Here is a 15907-nt window from a genome sequence, read left to right on the forward strand (position 1 = left end):
GCTCATGATTTCTAACGCTACAGCACAACCCTCACTCCAGACCTGGCAAGAATCGAGCTACCCCAGGTATTGTCGAGAGATCCATCGTCCAACAAACCATGCCCGCAGGGATCAGCGGTGTTGCTACTGTAATGCTATCCTAACCGCGTCACAAACTACTAAACTACTAGCTCGGACCGGCAGTTTTCCATATTAACTCTTATTCGATGGGGTTACCCCAGGTTTAATCCCTGAGCTTCCCCAGATTGTAACGTCCAGCCAAGCCTGGGATCGACCGCCACATTGGCAAGGTACGGTCACCGCATGGTAGTAACACATTTGCACTATTCCTTTCTTCGGTAGGAGGTGCAGCCACTCTCTGACGCCGACCTCATGTGGCCTGGATGATCGGGACGTATTTCATGCTTCCATGAGCGGTGGTTGGGTATTGTACCAGTAGTTGATGGCGATACCCAGTCCACGCTCCCACTTGCTGCATAGCTAGGGTCGGTCGTAGCTCAATCGGCATTGCAGAAACACAAATTGGGGTAGATGAGGTTCTGAACGGAAGCAATCAAGCTGTTGCCGTATATATACCAGACCTGGTTCTGTTAGTTGGTGGCGAGAGAGAGATAACATGCCGCTCGTCTGGCCCTGGACTGCTGGCAGCGTTGCAATCTCAGCCGGTTACCACCGTAGCACAACAGCCGGCCGTCATATTGTCTGGCCAATATATTCAGCGTGCCCTTTGTCCAGGCCCGTCCTCTCACATTGCCGCACCACTAATCCCGTTTCTTCCCCTCTGTGAGGGCCATCGCCATCCATCTCTAGTGGCAGCACTGGACTCCTACTGGTACACTTCTACTAGTATCTCGACCTCGACGACAGCGATGGCGGACGAGAAGAAAGACTCCCTGGCGGGATCCATCACCACCACCCCGGCCCCGGAGGCTGCTGGGGAAGAGAAGTACACGATGAAGCAGCACTGGAAGTGTCTTGCGGCGTGCACGCTCATGTCGCTCTGCCCGTTCCAGTACGGGCTCGACTTCGGCTTGATCGGTGGGCTGCAGGCTATGGTTGGGTTTCTCAGGGTGCGCCTCCATCCACCTAAATTCCTTACCTTTCAAGTTGCAGACTACTAACTCACTATTCCCCGGCAAACAGGTGTTTGGCTACGAAGACCCCAGCCTGCCGGGCGGATGGAACATCTCGACCGAGCGACAGCAGCTGATCTCGTCACTGATGACGCTCGGCGCCTTCCTCAGCTCGTCGCTGGCCGGGCCGGTGGCCACGGTGCTCTCGCGCAAGTGGACTGTGTGGATCGCCAGCGGGCTGTGCATCATGTCCAACCTGATCATGATGCTGACGACCAACATCGCGGGCCTGTACGCTGGGCGGCTGCTGCTGGGCCTGGCCAACGGCATGTTCATGACCTTCTCGCAGCTGTACATCCAGGAGTGCTCGCCCGCGCGCTACCGGGGACTGATGATCTCGTCGTTCCAGGTGTGGACGTCGGTCGGCACCCTGGTCGGCACCGTGGTGGATAATTTCACGGCGCCCATCGACGGCCGCGACGCATACCTCATCCCGCTGGGGCTGATCTACATCATCCCCGTTCTTATGTCTCTGGGGTTGTTGTTTGTGCCCGAGTCCCCCCGCTGGCTGGCCCAGCACGGAAAGCTGGACGACGCCCGCCGGGCGCTGCGCTGGCACCGCCCGGGCTCCGAGGTCGAGATCGACCAGGAAATGCGCGACATACAGGCGGCGCTGGAGACCGAGATGTCCCGGGAGAGTAGCGTGGCCGTCTGGGACATGTTTCGCGACCCTGTCGACAGGCGCCGCACTTTCCTGGCCACCTGCGCGCTGACGGTACAGGGCGCGTCGGGGGCCATGTACATGATCGGTGTGTTCCACAGCTTCCGTCCAATCTCACCTCCCCAAGTTCCCTCTGAGCGGTTTTGTTTTCATCTTCATGTGAGGTGTGGATATAGGTACTGACATGGTCCCGACAAGCATACGGCACCTACTTCTTCCAGATGGCCGGCATCGGCGACGCCTTCCAGAACTCGTGCATCCTCATCTCGGTCGGCGTCGTCGCCATCCTCATCAACAGCGCCCTGGTCACCCACTACGGCCGCCGCCGTGTCTTCCTCATCACGGGCCTCTTCCTATGCGGCCTCGCCCAGCTCCTGACCGCCATCGTCTACCAGGTCAACCCAGGGGCCAAATCGACGGGGCAGGCCATTGTCGGGTTGGCGGTCGTGTACATCCTCGGATACAACGTACGTTTTCTTTTATTTTCATCACGCCCGCCTCTTCCTCTCCCTTAACCGTTCCTCCGCCTCGTCGCTAACCCTGGTTGACTCACTTGTAATACAGGGCATGGTGGCGACATACGCCTGGATCTCGGGCGGCGAGCTGCCCTCGCAGCGCCTGCGGTCGTACACCTTCGGCTTCGCCACGGCCATCGGCTTCTTCGCCGCCTGGCTGACCACCTTCACGGCCCCCTACTTCATCAACCCGGAGTCGCTCAACTGGGGGCCCAAGTACGGCTACATCTGGACGCCGTCGTGCTGGATCTCTGCGTGCGTCCACCCCCTCTTTAATTCATTAGTACACACGCTTTACTTATCGTGCATGGCGACATGTATGAGTGGAGGTTTGGGTTGACTTCACCAACGTACTTACTTTACTTTATTTGCTTGCAGGCTATGGGTCTTCTTCTTCCTCCCCGAAGTCAAGGACCGGACGCTAGAAGAGATCGACGAGATGGTACGTTCTCCAACTCACACTGAACTCAACTCAGTCATCTCATGTTTTGTTCTGTGAGTCAACACGAGTGGCTAACCGCGATTTGAATAGTTCGAGGCCCGCCTGCCGGCAAGGAAATTCCGCAAGTATGTCTGCGTCGGGCGCGCTGCCGATGGAAGCTATGCCACGCCACCGTCTGCGGACGAGAAGGAGGTCGCAGAGGTCGTGCACGCCGAGGATACCACTACCAAGGCCTGATCGGGTGATGCTTTGGTTTGTTGGGAATACTACTAGTTACAGTAAAAACTGCTAGTAGATTCGTGGTGGACGGGCCTGGCTACGTGGAGTAACGTGTACCGTGTACCGAATACAAGTACAGCACAGAATCACCAGGCGAGACGTCAAGAGGGATGTGTACTGTACGTACGTGGTGATGCATCATTTCGAGGAATGGAAAAGGGATGCTAATGGACTTCCCAAAGGAGCAGGCTTCTGCGCCGTTATATAATGTCGGACGCACCAGAGCGCTTGGCATGGACCGGGGTAATGATTCCTGGATCCCCTACCCTACCACTTTCCTATGTATATAAGCAGTGATCTCCCTGATCCCTCCTTATCTGATCAGTTACTTCAATGCACCCTATCTTCAACATATGCTCCCAGTAATCCTTTACGCCCTGGCTATCCTGTAGTGTCACATATAAGCACTCTGACTGATGCCCATCAGAACCTAAATACGCCCCATGGTAGGCGTTGCCGATGGATGTGTGGTGAGCTAACGCTGTGTGACCCCAAACCTGCACGCCCTTCCCGCACCGTCGGCATAGTTACCGGACATGGCTGCTCGGATGTTCGGTCCCTGGTCGGATTCGGACTTGTCGAACCGCAAGCCGGTTTTAGGAAATGTTCGTGTTGCCTTGAGGTAGCCACACGGTTTAGTATATTCAATTGCCAGGAGAGATACTACTTAGGAGTGCATTCTCTCTGCTTAGTCTCAGTACAAAGAGAGCTGAGATGCATTCCACAGCGGCAAACCGTACACTACCTGCCTGGGTACCTTAGGTATACTGCTCGGCTGCGTTCGAGCGGCGAGGTAAATAAGCTCGGTCGCATAGCCCACACACACCGTCTTGTACCGGGGCGAGGTACGTGCGGCAGACGACTCACGAGACGCGGCAGTAATTCCGTGTCACTCTATCGTCATGGTTTCAAACTCAGTACTGCGATGCTCTCGCACTTACAGTCAAATAAGTCAGACATCCATCCGATAAATACAAATCTGCCAATTTCATCGCTGCTGCGTTGCCCATGCTCTCACCAGGCGAAAATTGCGGATGTCGTTCCACGATTGACGACGGACGGTCGAATATGTAGTACCTAAGTAAGGTCCGCTGCACACCGGAGGACGGAAACAAAACCTGGACCGAGAGCGCGAGGTGGGTGTCGGACGCGGGGGACATGAAGATACCTTATGTTTTTGCGTAGGATCATCCTCGCTGTTATTCCGCACCGATCCACACAGCCCACCGTTGATCGTCACGCTGCGGAATTTCGGATCGCTCAGAAGGGTGGAGCTGCGGGTGCGCTGCCGTCGTTACGAGCATGGTTTCCTGCGCAATTCATTATGCCTGTCGGCTTGACGACCAAGTTCGCAAGTGGTGTATCTGTAAGTGATTGGCATTGGGCCCCTTTGCCATCCGGCAGTGCAGTGTTACATCCTGCGGAGAAAGCCAGGGCCAACAACGTCGGTGGACTTGCGCAGTGGCGGTCTAGGTCGCAATGGGCGGGATCGGGTTGTTCAACAACTGCTAAACCCGCGGATAGTTTTTGACTCATGACATGGATGATGGCCACTATCCGGGGCGATTGCTATCCGATCCGGTGTCTGTATCTCGGACTGTCGGACATGTCGGCGAGGACATACACGGCAGCAAGGTCCACCACGGCTCGCGATGAGACTAGCTCCGGAATCCAGTTGTTCATCGGGCATTTCAAAATGCGGGAGCGGCAGTTGAGTTCAAGGGTCAGGGATCGTGGCGGTTGTCGGAGGCGAGACTCCCGGTGGGTTCATCCATGTAACGGTTTCCGACCTCCCGCCCCTTAAACGGCGTTAAGATGCAATGATGCAGCCCGCAGTGGCCACGACGGGATGAGTAAGACCGTAGACGCGAGGTTGCGATATCGAGCGGGCACATGCATGATGCTCAACCCCTCCTCTCCCCAGCCAAATTTAATATATCAGGCTTCGCGGTGCACCCAGGTTCCCAGCGTCCTCACCCATTTCCTTTCCATTCAACAGCAGGGCTTGTCTCATCATTGGCCTACTTCACAACTCCACCTGATCCCGGCTAACAGTACTTTATTGTCTCCGACATGGCGGTCCTCAACACCGGCATGGACATACCATCACTGGGGCTTCCCCAGTATCTCGTGCTAGTCGTTGCCGTGGTACGTTCGCACATTGCCTCCATACTCCAACCCGTAGCACCGCTGATCATCCACTAATGATTTCTCTTTCCGCCTTCCTCATATAGACGATCCTCCTTTCAGCCAGCTACATCACCTACAATCTGCTCTTCCACCCTCTCCGATCCGTGCCGGGCCCCAAGCTCTGGGCCGCCACCCAGCTCCCCTACATGGCGGGCCTGCTCTCGGGGCGCCTGCCCTTCATCATCCACGCCCTGCACGAGAAGTACGGCGACGTGGTCCGGGTGGGGCCCAACCGGCTGTCCTTCACCCACCCGGACGCGTGGCGCGACATCCGGGGCCACCGCAAGCACGGCCAGGCGGAGCACGGCAAGGACCCGGCCTTCTACGACATGTCGCGGCAGAACATCCTCGGGGCCGGCCGGGAGGAGCACGCGCGCGTCCGGCGGATCCTGTCTCACGGCTTCAGCGCCAAGAGCATGCAGGACCAGCAGCCGCTGATCATGCGGTACGTGGAACTGCTGATGCAGCGGTTGCGGGAGCGGACGACGACCACGGACCAGAAGACCGGGGAGAGCAGGAGGGAGGAAGGCGTCGTCAACATGGTGTCGTGGTTCAACTTCACCACGTTTGACGTGATCGGCGATCTGGCGTTTGGCGAGCCGTTCGGGTGTCTGGAGACGTCCGACTACCACCCTTGGGTCGGCGCCATCCTCGCGGGCATCGAGCAGTTCGGCATGTACCTGACGCTGCAGTGGTACCTGCCCGGCGGGATCAAGACGCTGAAGAGGCTGTCGCCGTGGAAATATGTCGGCGCGCCGGTGGAGCAGCAGCAGGACCTGGCGCACCAGCGCATCCAGAAGCGGCTGCGCGCGGGCACGAGCCGGCCCGATTTTGTGGAAGCCATGGCCACAGCCAAGTCGGATGACGGCCGCATGCTGACCGACGCCGAGATGGCGTCCAATGGGAGGTTGTTGGTCCTGGCGGGCAGCGAGACCACGGCGACGGCGCTGTCGGGCGTTGCGTATTACTTGGCGACGCATCAGGATGTGCAGCGCAAGTTGGCCGACGAGGTGCGGTCGGGGTTTGCCGCCGAGGACGAGATCGACCTGTTCAGCGCCAATCGGCTGACGTACATGCTGGCTGTGCTGGACGAGGCGATGCGCATGTTCCCGCCGGTGCCGAGCATGCTGCCAAGAATTTGCGAGCCTGGGGGTGCCATGATCTGCGGCTATCAGGTGCCTGGCGGTGTAAGTCACAGTCCTTTTCTGAGCAATGAAAGTCACAGACGGCGCGAGATTGATGTGCTGACTTACCATGTCCACAGACTGGTCTCGATATCTGGCCGTACGCCATGAACCACTCGTCCAGGAACTTTACCGAGCCCGAAAAGTTCATTCCCGAGCGCTGGCTGGAGGACGAATATCAGGGGTATCACTTTGACAAGAGCCGACACGCCGCCCTGCAGCCGTTCTCGGTTGGGCCGCGTAACTGCATTGGCAAGAAGTATGTTCAGCCTACGCACTTAAAGTACCAGGTCGTTTTGCCTTGCGCTAACCGTATCGTGCAGCCTGGCCTATGTCGAGATGCGCTTGATTCTGGCCAGACTGATGTGGAACTACGACATGGTGCTCGCGGACCGCGCTTCCGAGGAGTTCCCCAACTGCAAGACCTTCAGCCTGTGGCTCAAGGGTCCGCTGAATGTTCGATTGATACCAGTGGCGCGGGCATGAACCGGTATCGAACGACGTGGACGGCGCGTCTTCACCATGTTAGCCCTAGACGGTGCACGACAAGGTCCACTCATCCGTTCCGACGTTCAACAAACGACATGTCTATACTAGTATCTCTGCTCTACAGTTTTCCTCACCTTGTATTTCACTTCCAGTAGCGCTATGCAAAATGCCGAGACTGTATGCTATGACTTCGTATTGTGCCTTACTAGATCGTATCGTATCAAGTACTCCATACCCCGTCACAAAGCAGCATTCGCCCCGTTCAACGAGACCCTTCCCGACAACCCGCCTCCCCCCACAACAATCACCACTAGTACTACTAAGAGTACTAATACTTGTGCCTCGCCGCAAACCGCATCTCGGACTTTCCCACATCAAAGACAGCCACGACATTGGTCAGGAAGCTGACGCCCAGCACGTGCGGCGGCGAGTCGGTGTCGGTCACGCCCACGCGGCACCACTCGCCCGTCGGGTCGCGCGCGGTCTGCCGCAGCAGGTCCTCGGGCGCCATGTAGAAGGTCGAGCCGCCGATCTGCACGCCGAACCTGGGCACGGTCGCGTTGCACGGCGCGAAGAACAGGCCGCCCGAGCTCAGATACTGCGCTGGCGGGTCGAAGGCTGCGTAGAGCGGGTTGACAATCGCTGTAATGATGATCAGTACATACGATCCTTCTTGGTCTTCTTTCAGCGGAAAGAATGTTTTAAAAAAAAAGAAAGAAAAGAAAAAAGAAAGAAAAGAAAAAAAGAAAGAAAAAGAAAGAAGGAAAGAAAAAGAAAAGAAAATAACTGGAACTCACCCTTGGGCAGGTAGCTGAGCGTCGCGCCCACGTCGATCAGCACCGGGATCTGAGTGGTGTTCCTGATCACATCCCCCGAGCTGGTACTATTACCCGCCTTCTCCACGACAAACGCATCGGGCTTGATGATGTACATGCCCTTCTCGTCCGTCTCAAACCCCCACTGCGGCACGGCCTTCATGCCATGGATGGGCGTCCTGGCCCACGTCGTCTCGTCGACTTCCACAGGCGGCAAGCCCCCCAGCGCGAGGTACGACTCCTCCTCCTCCTCCTCCTCCTCCTCCTCACTCTTCTTCTCCTCATTCTTCTTCCCACTCCCGGAACTAGTACTAGTACTAGTACTAGAATCCCCCTGATCCCCACTCCGCGAGAGCGCAATGCTAAAAACCGGCTCGATGGCCCCGCTCTTCCACATGGTGGTAAACACGGGGTCGTACGGCGGCTGGTTGGCCTCGGCGCCGTCCAGGCTGGTCAGGTAGGGGTAGGCGAGCCCCAGCAGGCCCGAGGTCAGGCCGTCGCCGTGCCAGTAGGCCTGGTTCACGATGGCCAGCCGCTGCGCGTGCGCCGTGACCCCCGCGATGGCCACGTCCTCGACGCCGTAGTACCCGCGCACGAAGGTCCCGTCGACGTAGGACCGCAAGAACGGCGGCAGGTCGGGCAGGATGCCGCCGGATAGGTTGCCCTGCAGGCCGGAGCCTAGGCCGCAGTTGGGTGTCTGTACTCGAACCCCCCTTTATGTCAGTGGGAGAGAGCAAAGGAAGAGAATAAGTGGTAGTATTGAAGTAGTAGTAGTAGTAGTGGCTGAAAAGAAAACGCACAGTACCAGGACCATCCCACCAAAAAGAGACACACTCGTACGGCTCCTGCACCAGCCACGTGTCGCTGGACCCGGTGTCGACGCTGACCGGGATGGTCTGGTTCCCGACCTGGAGGTCGATGATGTAGTAGACGTCGTAGACATTCCTCAGCCGAGCCGGAACATTGGCCCGTAGGTGGAGCGCCGGGTGTGTTGTGGATGGCGCCAGGCGCTGTCGGCGCATCGGGATAGCGTGCGTTGTAACCGCATCGCGAAAGCCGGCGGCGCGCAGTGCTCCCAAAGGGCCATGCGCATCTCGGTTGCTGGTTCCCTGGAGCGGACTGGCTGTCGAGGCCGGCGCGAGCCAGGGGATTGATATCAACACTAGGGAGGAGAGCGAGGTCTTCATGGCGATGTATCAGTCTCAGCTAAGGATTCAAGACCGACCCAGCGACAGATCAGAGAATCTAATCTGGAGCTCGGCACAGGGGTAACCATATAAGTAATAGACGGCCACTACGCACCATATTGGTCCCTCCTGGCGTTGCCCGGCAGATGCAGGTAGGTTTGTCGATCTCATTTGCCGGCATTGACAAGACCCGACTTAGATTGGCTTTAGACGATGTGTTCAGCGTGACCTCTGCTCACTAGGGAGTTTAGCCGCGCCAGGCATACAAAAACACCCGAGAGATCTACACGAAATTAGCAGAACACCAACTTGGCGGACAAATGGATCTGGGGTGTGGATGGATTCATGACATAACTCATTTTCTGTATAGGCTAACGATTCCAGTCTCACAGGAATCAGGAGGCAAACATCGGTAACCCCCTTTTGACACTAGTATTGTCGTCCGCAAGGGCAGCGTTGCCAATAAGGGAGACATGACTCAATCACAGACTATGGATCCTCTTCGTGCAATCAATCAAATATTCTACTAGTCTACCGATATGATACGATATATACATCCCGGCGCCAAACTCCCCATCGCTATGCTTCTATTTACACAACTCTCACTCTCTCTCACTCTCTCCTTCTCACACACACACACATATACACCTAACGTATCTTATAAGCGAGCGGGACATATAAGCGAGCGGGACACTCTCCACCACTCTACAACAACCATCCTCAATTGCAATACAATAAGACCATTAACCAACTACAATTACATCAGAAACAGCTGAATCAGACCCTTCTACAACCTCCTGGCACGTACAGGCATTATGGCCAGGCTTGCCGCACACACCACAGCACCGAACCCCCCCTGCACCACCACTATCCGGCTCCTTTTCTTGCGCCATCTCCCTAACCACGGCCTTCTAGTCCAGTAGATCCTTTGCATCTTGTACCGCAAGCGATCCTCCAAGCTGCACGCGTGTTCTTTTGGCTCTCCGGCGCTTGCTAAGTGCCTCGTTGGCCTTGCGGAGCGAAGAGACCTCGGCACAAAGAAGAGCCATCTGGTGCATTATAGCCATTATACCCTTGGCCAACTGGTCCATAGTAGCTAACATCGAGGTTAGGGAGCTATTTTGATGGTTGGCAATATAAGTCTTGATGAGTATGGACTGTGCATTGGCTTCCTGGGAGTTATATGATGTCTGGAAGACCTAAGACTATATAGTGCTAGGCCGTAAGGTTAGGGGTATTGGTATATAAAGCTTGATATCTAGCTTAGAAAGTACCCTCTCTAGATTGTACGGCATAAGGCTAGCACCTATAAAGCTACCCTGTATATTCTTCTCCGTTATAGAGGCGAAGAAGGCCTCGTGGAAGATATAGAGGAACTCGAGCTTGCTTATATAGTTGATATGCATGCGTATTAAGTCCTCGACCTAGCGACCGTACACCTGCTTTAGCGGCCTAAAGCAGCTAACATCGAGTGGCTGGAGGAGGTAAGAGGAATGTAGAGGCATATAGAGTGTGATAATGTAATGCTCCTAGCAGTAGAGCTCGAATTCGGTCGAGTAGTGGCTCTTATGGCCGTCGAAGATCAATAACCGATATTTGCCCTTTATATAGGGTGCTGTATAGAAGTTAAAGTGCTTGATCCAATCGAGGCCTATAGCATTGGTAGTCTAGCCGTTCTCAGTGGTCGTAATACGCTAGTCGGCCGGGAGGTTGCACTCTTGATACCAGTTGGCGAGGTGGTATTGCGCGGCTAAGATAACGAAGGGTGGGATAGCCCAGCCGAGGGCATTGACTCCCTAGATTACCGTAGCCCACTTGCGGTTACCAGGCTAGGCCAGCTTTGCCTTGTTACGGCCATCAGAGGTTATAACTACTCTGCCTGGGAAGATAATACCTATTATGAACCTAGTCTTGTCGAAATTATAGATATTGTCATCTACAATGCCGTACTTAGCCTTGACATTCTATACGAGCGCGAACCACTCGCCAACAACCTCTGGGTCCTTGTACTTGGCCCTCTGGTAGTCGTATCGACGTGACCAACGTGTATAGAGAGCGGGCTGGCGTTTAACGAAGTTGTAAGCCCAGAGCTTGCTGATAGGGGGCGCGTTATATACGTGTAGCAGTTGGTTGGCTATATCTTCCATATTATATAGCCTTGGTAGAAAAGCTCGCTCAGATAGCTCAGTTATATACTGGACTATAGCCTTCTCTTCTAGATAGGTAAGCTTCCGTGAGTTGGCTGGAAGATCGCGTCGTATAGGCCGGCCGGTACGTCGGTAGCCGAGGGTTAAAACTGGCACGTTATAGAGCTTGGCCGCGGCTCGGAGGCTTAGTTTCGTATCATTTTCAAGAGCTTTGAGGGCCAAGGTTACCCTAGCTTCCTTTGAAGTGGAAGACATCTTTAGTTGTAGGAAAAACGCGTTGTTGGAGGTGGATGAAGAAGGAGGCGTCGTGCCAAGAACTTAGTGTCCCGCTCGCTTATAAGATACGTTACTAGTAGTACTACTACTACCAAGAAGAACTACCTCACCCCAAGCTCCTCCAACGCAGCAACGATATGCTTCAGCGTGACGGGCCGCGTCAGGAACAGGTCCACGCCGCTCGCAAACGCGTCCTGCTGCACGTTGGCGCCGCTCAGGCCCGTGATGGCGATGATCTTGCACGGCGCCAGCTGGCCCGCCCGCGCCCGCGCCCGCTCAAACTCGCGCACCCGCCGCGAGGACTCGATGCCGTCCATGACCGGCATCGACACGTCCGTCAGCAGGCAGCTGTACTTCCCCGGGGCAGCCTTGTACATCTCCAGCGCCTCGAGCCCGTCCGCGGCCGTGCTGTGGGGCAGGGAGATTCGCTTCATGTATGCGGCTAGGATCTTTGGTTGGGGAGGGGAGAGGTGTCATAACACCTGTTAGTGCTCCTGACTCTCTCCTGACGGTACTAGTATTGTAGTGTAACTGGGAAGGGGGTGGGATCTAGTAGTACTAGTACTCACCTTTCTGTTGATCGGGTTGTCATCGACTATGAGGACTGATCGAGGGATATTCGCATGCCCGTCACTGACTGGGCTAGTAGGCGTAGGTGGAGGGTGATGCTGAATAGGGACAGGTGTGGGCCTGATGGATAGTGTGTCGGTGTTCCGTGGCTGGACTTCGGTGTCTGTCGCGTGGTGTGGTTCCGGAGGTGACGGTGGCAAAGATGAGCTCCTATGTTCGATGATGCCAGCGTCTTTCAGTACGGTGGTCACCACCGCCGCCTGCGATGGTGTGCTGAGCAGCAGTGGAGGCTCCTTCGTCGGAGACGTAGCACCGGACTTGTCTTTGGAAAGAGACGCTACACTGCTCGGCGGCGTTGGCGGACGAGCCTGCGCGTCCTTCCATCGTTGCCGGCTATCAAGCAGCGCCTTGGCGAGCTTCCGAGGCCCTAGAGGCTGCGAAATACGCTCGAAAGCCGACGCTAGGCCACTTTGACGCTGTGCCGTAGAGAATTTGCCTGCTCCGGGGCATTGACAGACGCGAACATGGGGACATGGCTCCAGCGCACCGCCACCAGCGTCTGAATCGCGCGGGCACTCGCCGGTCGAGACGACAAAGTCCGGGGGTGGCCCATCTGCCTGCAAGTCTTGAGACACGACCTGCATCCCAAGCCACCCTGCGCAGATGCTCTTGATGAGGTCGAGCTGCATTTTGACTTGCTGGTCGTTCGCTCCATTCTGCTTGTCAGGGCCTGGGGACTCCGTCGCTGAGGGTTTCCTACCACAGCCACGAAGCAAAACCCGCGACGCAGCCAGCTCTTGTGCGAATTCTTTGAAATCGCCCTCCTGCTCGCTGCTCGTCCCTGGGCCAGCAGGGAGCGGCAGAATGACGTTGACAGACGTGCCGCATCCGACCTGGCTGGTGACATGGATTTCGCCCCCTAGTGTTGTCACGAGCTGCCGCACGAGACTGAGCCCAAGTCCCGTACCCGGGGCAAACTGGTCCTCCTGCGCAAAGGGCGTATAGAGTTGGTTGCGCAGGTATTCCTCGCTGATTCCCCTACCAGTGTCGGAAACGGTCAACACGATCTTGCCAAATCCGGCATCTTGTTGTAATGGATGCGTATCCCCGGCCGACCTTCCTTCCGTTGGGGTCTCCTGCTTCAGATGAACCTTGATGAAGCCTGCCTTGGTGAACTTGAGAGCGTTTCCAAACAGGTTCATGATGATCCGGCGGAATGCACCGGGATGTATGCGGTACGACCAGGACTGAGCCGGCTCGATGTCAAAGAGTACTTGGACTCCATGGGATTTGCCGCTCGTATCTCGGCCGGGTAGTATGTACTCGGTGGGAGGAGTGGTGGCGTCCGGGGTATCGGACATACCCGGACTGCTATGCATGTACCCGAAGCCTGCGAGAACGCTCTCCACGACCTCCTCCGCCAGTAGATCGAGCTGTACAGGCGGCACGTTAAGCAGCGGTTCGGAAACAGTAGTAACCGGGTCCTGCCGAAGCCGGAGCCGTCCTGAATTACTCCTCTCCAGCCCAGCGGTTTTGAGTAGCGGGTTCATCTTGCCGTAGTCAAGCAGATGGTCAATGGTGTCGAGAAGCGTTGTGCTCGATATCTGGATCGTACGCAAAATCCCCTCCTGGGACCCGTCCAGACTCGTCTGCCGTAAAAGCTCGGCAGCGCCCACGACAGCATGGAGCGGGGACCTCAGCTCATGGCTGATGGCGCCCAGAACGTCCATCTTGGTCTTGTCAGCCGCCTTGATGTGCAGCCTTGTGACTTCGGCCATGATGGTCAGGCCAAACGCTTTCAGGTAGCTGAGTTCGTTCTCGGCCGTGAAGATTCGCGTCGGCGTGCACGTCCAGACAAAGCTGCCGGCAAACCAGCGGTTCCGTTGAGGGTCCCAGAGCGGCACAAATGCCACGCTCCTGGCGCCAGGAAACATGCGCGCGAGGATAGCGGTGATGGTCGGGTGAACCTTGAGCGGCTTCTCGGTCTTATTGGTATCATTCGAAATCCCGTTGGTAGTATTACTACTAGTAGCACTAGTGATAGCGGAGATGAGGTGGTTGGTAATCACCTCGGTTTCGCTCCGCTTCCTCCTCGATGAACACGACCAGGGCAGAGTATGGTCGGATACACGGTCTGCAGAGCGAGCGTCCATGTTATATATCTTGCCGTGTGGATGCCGTTGCAACAGGTAATGGAGAAAGCGTTCGGGGAACGTGGCCAGGGCCGAACCTGGCCGGTCCCCGTTGACGGACGAGCTCTGGGATGTCGAGTACCCCAGGACCTTGCAGCAAGTCGTCTCTGCGGCGGCTTGTTCGGCTCCGTCTTCGGACCGCTCGGATGGGATCTCGTCGTCGCCGCTGGATTCGAGATCCGAGGCGGCTTTGCCGAGCACGGGTTGCGACGGCAGTTCCTGGCCGACCAAGCCGCCAAAGGTCTTGATGCTCGCATCGAGATACGCCACCCCTTCAACTTCGATGGATTCGCGGATAATGTTGGATGCCTTGGAGAAGACACTCTCAAGCTCAGCTTGCAGGACGTCCGCAGGAGAGAACCGGCTCCCCGTTCTAGGAAGAGAGGGGTCGGTCTTCTTCCTTCTAACACTTCGGGTCCGCGTGGGAGCCGAAAAAGTGTCGCGAACTGGTGACTTGACCACTTCGCGCGATGGTAATTCCCCATCCGTGGACTCGCCCCGCAGCCTTTTGTTGAGATGCCCTTCGTGCACTCCCGGGACGTCTTTGAATGACGAGGGATTCGATGCCTGCGACCAGTTCGACAGCATAGCCTTGCCTTCAACAAAGCTCCCGAGGCCGCGAACCATACGCTCCTCTCTCCGGTAACATTCGTGCGATCTCTTGGCCTCCAGGTAGCTCATTACGGTGACGGATACGTCCCGGATGAACTGGATCTCCTCGGCCGACACATATTGCCGTGGCTTGTCATCGAAGACACAGTAGACGCCGATGTTGATTCCCGCGGGAGACCGGATGGGCACGCCGATGTAGAACCGCTTGGCCGTGTCTTGCACATCGCAAAACCTGGCATCCTCGTCCAGATTCAGCACAACCGACACGGGCAAATCGCTTGGGGTGTCTCCGGTGTCGTTGCCCGGAATGGTGAGAGAAGACGCGGGTCCGGCAAGAACGTGTTCGCAGATGCTGGTCGTTCGAGGGACCGCGGTTCCGCAGAGCCAGAGCTGGCCTAGCTGGTCTTCGTTCAGGTTCAATGGGGTCGCCCGGACGGCCTCGGCGACGATATGCTGGCTCTTGCGGTCAAACAGCGAGACCAGTGCACGCGACCCCCCCAGTCGGTACAGTCCGAGCTGCGCAAACGCAGTAAGCCCAGGATCAGGAGTCGATGATAGGACGGCGGACGGAATCGGCTTTGCGCTTTCAGGGTTGCGGAACGCAGCGGTTGAGATCTCAAGCGCATCGTATCTGCGCGCCGACAGGCAAGAGTTAGCGTATCACTCCATGCGCTAGAACACCGACTTTGGATCTGCCATGGTTCTGCCTAGTGAACGGCGAAACGGCTGCCCGAGTACTAAAGCAGTGTACCAGAAGTCTGTCCACTAACTTGAAAGTCTCGCGCTCACGGGCTGCCTCTGACGAAGTTGAGTGAGAGTCTGAGTCCGAGTCGATAGATGTCGTCATCGTTGACCACCTCGAGCGCCCTGTGTGCGGTGGATCCACTCCCTCGTGAGCAGGAGCAGGGCACTAAGCCAAAGCATAGGGGTTATCCGACGCGCTGTGTTATCGAAACCTGCAGGACTTATACACCCCAAGTTCATGGGGTAGCATCAGTGGAAGGGGGGCAAGATTGTACGTGACATCTAGATAGAATATTTCGCTAGCATTCTCTGACATGTCTTGACTCAAGGTCCACAGCCCCGGTCCAGAGCATCAGTGATGCAACTCGATCACGGCTCTGGACCCAGATCGGCCAGATCGGATATGGGCCCATCCGTGGCTGGCCCAGAGCCGCGGTTGGTTGGGACAGAAGTTAGAGCGCCTCCCCCTGC

General features: G+C 56.6%; 4 protein-coding genes across 4 annotated transcripts; 2 read left to right on the forward strand and 2 right to left on the reverse strand.

Moving 5' to 3' along the window:
- The first annotated feature begins 768 nt into the window (after window positions 1–768).
- On the forward strand, window positions 769–3203 carry B0T15DRAFT_439667 (general substrate transporter). The gene is made up of 6 exons (XM_062865896.1): window positions 769–1070; window positions 1144–1882; window positions 1993–2261; window positions 2359–2564; window positions 2688–2751; window positions 2842–3203. Exons 1-6 carry the CDS (start codon window positions 870–872, stop codon window positions 2986–2988), a joined length of 1626 nt encoding a protein of 541 aa, XP_062719596.1. The 5' UTR covers window positions 769–869; the 3' UTR covers window positions 2989–3203.
- A 1603-nt stretch (window positions 3204–4806) lies between these two features.
- B0T15DRAFT_541330 (cytochrome P450) lies at window positions 4807–7081 on the forward strand. The gene is made up of 4 exons (XM_062869853.1): window positions 4807–5178; window positions 5265–6407; window positions 6485–6663; window positions 6728–7081. The coding sequence occupies exons 1-4, from the start codon at window positions 5104–5106 to the stop codon at window positions 6888–6890; spliced, it is 1560 nt and encodes a 519-aa protein (XP_062719597.1). The 5' UTR covers window positions 4807–5103; the 3' UTR covers window positions 6891–7081.
- Window positions 7082–7221: 140 nt separating this feature from the next.
- B0T15DRAFT_569271 (aspartic peptidase domain-containing protein) lies at window positions 7222–9080 on the reverse strand (the record flags this gene model as incomplete). Its single annotated transcript, XM_062870804.1, has 5 exons — window positions 9011–9080; window positions 8509–8889; window positions 7691–8405; window positions 7339–7535; window positions 7222–7257 (listed from the first exon to the last, which is right to left on the reverse strand). Exons 1-5 carry the CDS (start codon window positions 9074–9076, stop codon window positions 7222–7224), a joined length of 1395 nt encoding a protein of 464 aa, XP_062719598.1. The 5' UTR covers window positions 9077–9080.
- A 2339-nt stretch (window positions 9081–11419) lies between these two features.
- Window positions 11420–15905, reverse strand: B0T15DRAFT_577076 (hsp90-like protein; the record flags this gene model as incomplete). Its single annotated transcript, XM_062871052.1, has 3 exons — window positions 15463–15905; window positions 11888–15323; window positions 11420–11767 (listed from the first exon to the last, which is right to left on the reverse strand). The coding sequence occupies exons 1-3, from the start codon at window positions 15537–15539 to the stop codon at window positions 11420–11422; spliced, it is 3861 nt and encodes a 1286-aa protein (XP_062719599.1). The 5' UTR covers window positions 15540–15905.
- Between the last annotated feature and the right edge of the window lie 2 nt (window positions 15906–15907).

This window comes from Chaetomium strumarium, assembly GCF_033439665.1.
Source record: "Chaetomium strumarium strain CBS 333.67 chromosome Unknown B0T15scaffold_6, whole genome shotgun sequence".
In the NCBI taxonomy this organism is placed as follows: domain Eukaryota; kingdom Fungi; phylum Ascomycota; class Sordariomycetes; order Sordariales; family Chaetomiaceae; genus Chaetomium; species Chaetomium strumarium.

Bases quoted from the DNA above. Each gene is read 5' to 3' on its own strand.
- B0T15DRAFT_439667 (XM_062865896.1), top strand. From the start codon at position 870: ATGGCGGACGAGAAGAAAGACTCCCTGGCGGGATCCATCACCACCACC. The intron at 1,883-1,992 runs GTGTGTTCCACA...GGTCCCGACAAG, and splicing joins GGGGGCCATGTACATGATCG to CATACGGCACCTACTTCTTC. The intron at 2,565-2,687 runs GTGCGTCCACCC...ATTTGCTTGCAG, and splicing joins CCGTCGTGCTGGATCTCTGC to GCTATGGGTCTTCTTCTTCC.
- B0T15DRAFT_541330 (XM_062869853.1), top strand. From the start codon at position 5,104: ATGGCGGTCCTCAACACCGGCATGGACATACCATCACTGGGGCTTCCC. The intron at 5,179-5,264 runs GTACGTTCGCAC...TTCCTCATATAG, and splicing joins TCGTGCTAGTCGTTGCCGTG to ACGATCCTCCTTTCAGCCAG. The intron at 6,664-6,727 runs GTATGTTCAGCC...CGTATCGTGCAG, and splicing joins CGTAACTGCATTGGCAAGAA to CCTGGCCTATGTCGAGATGC.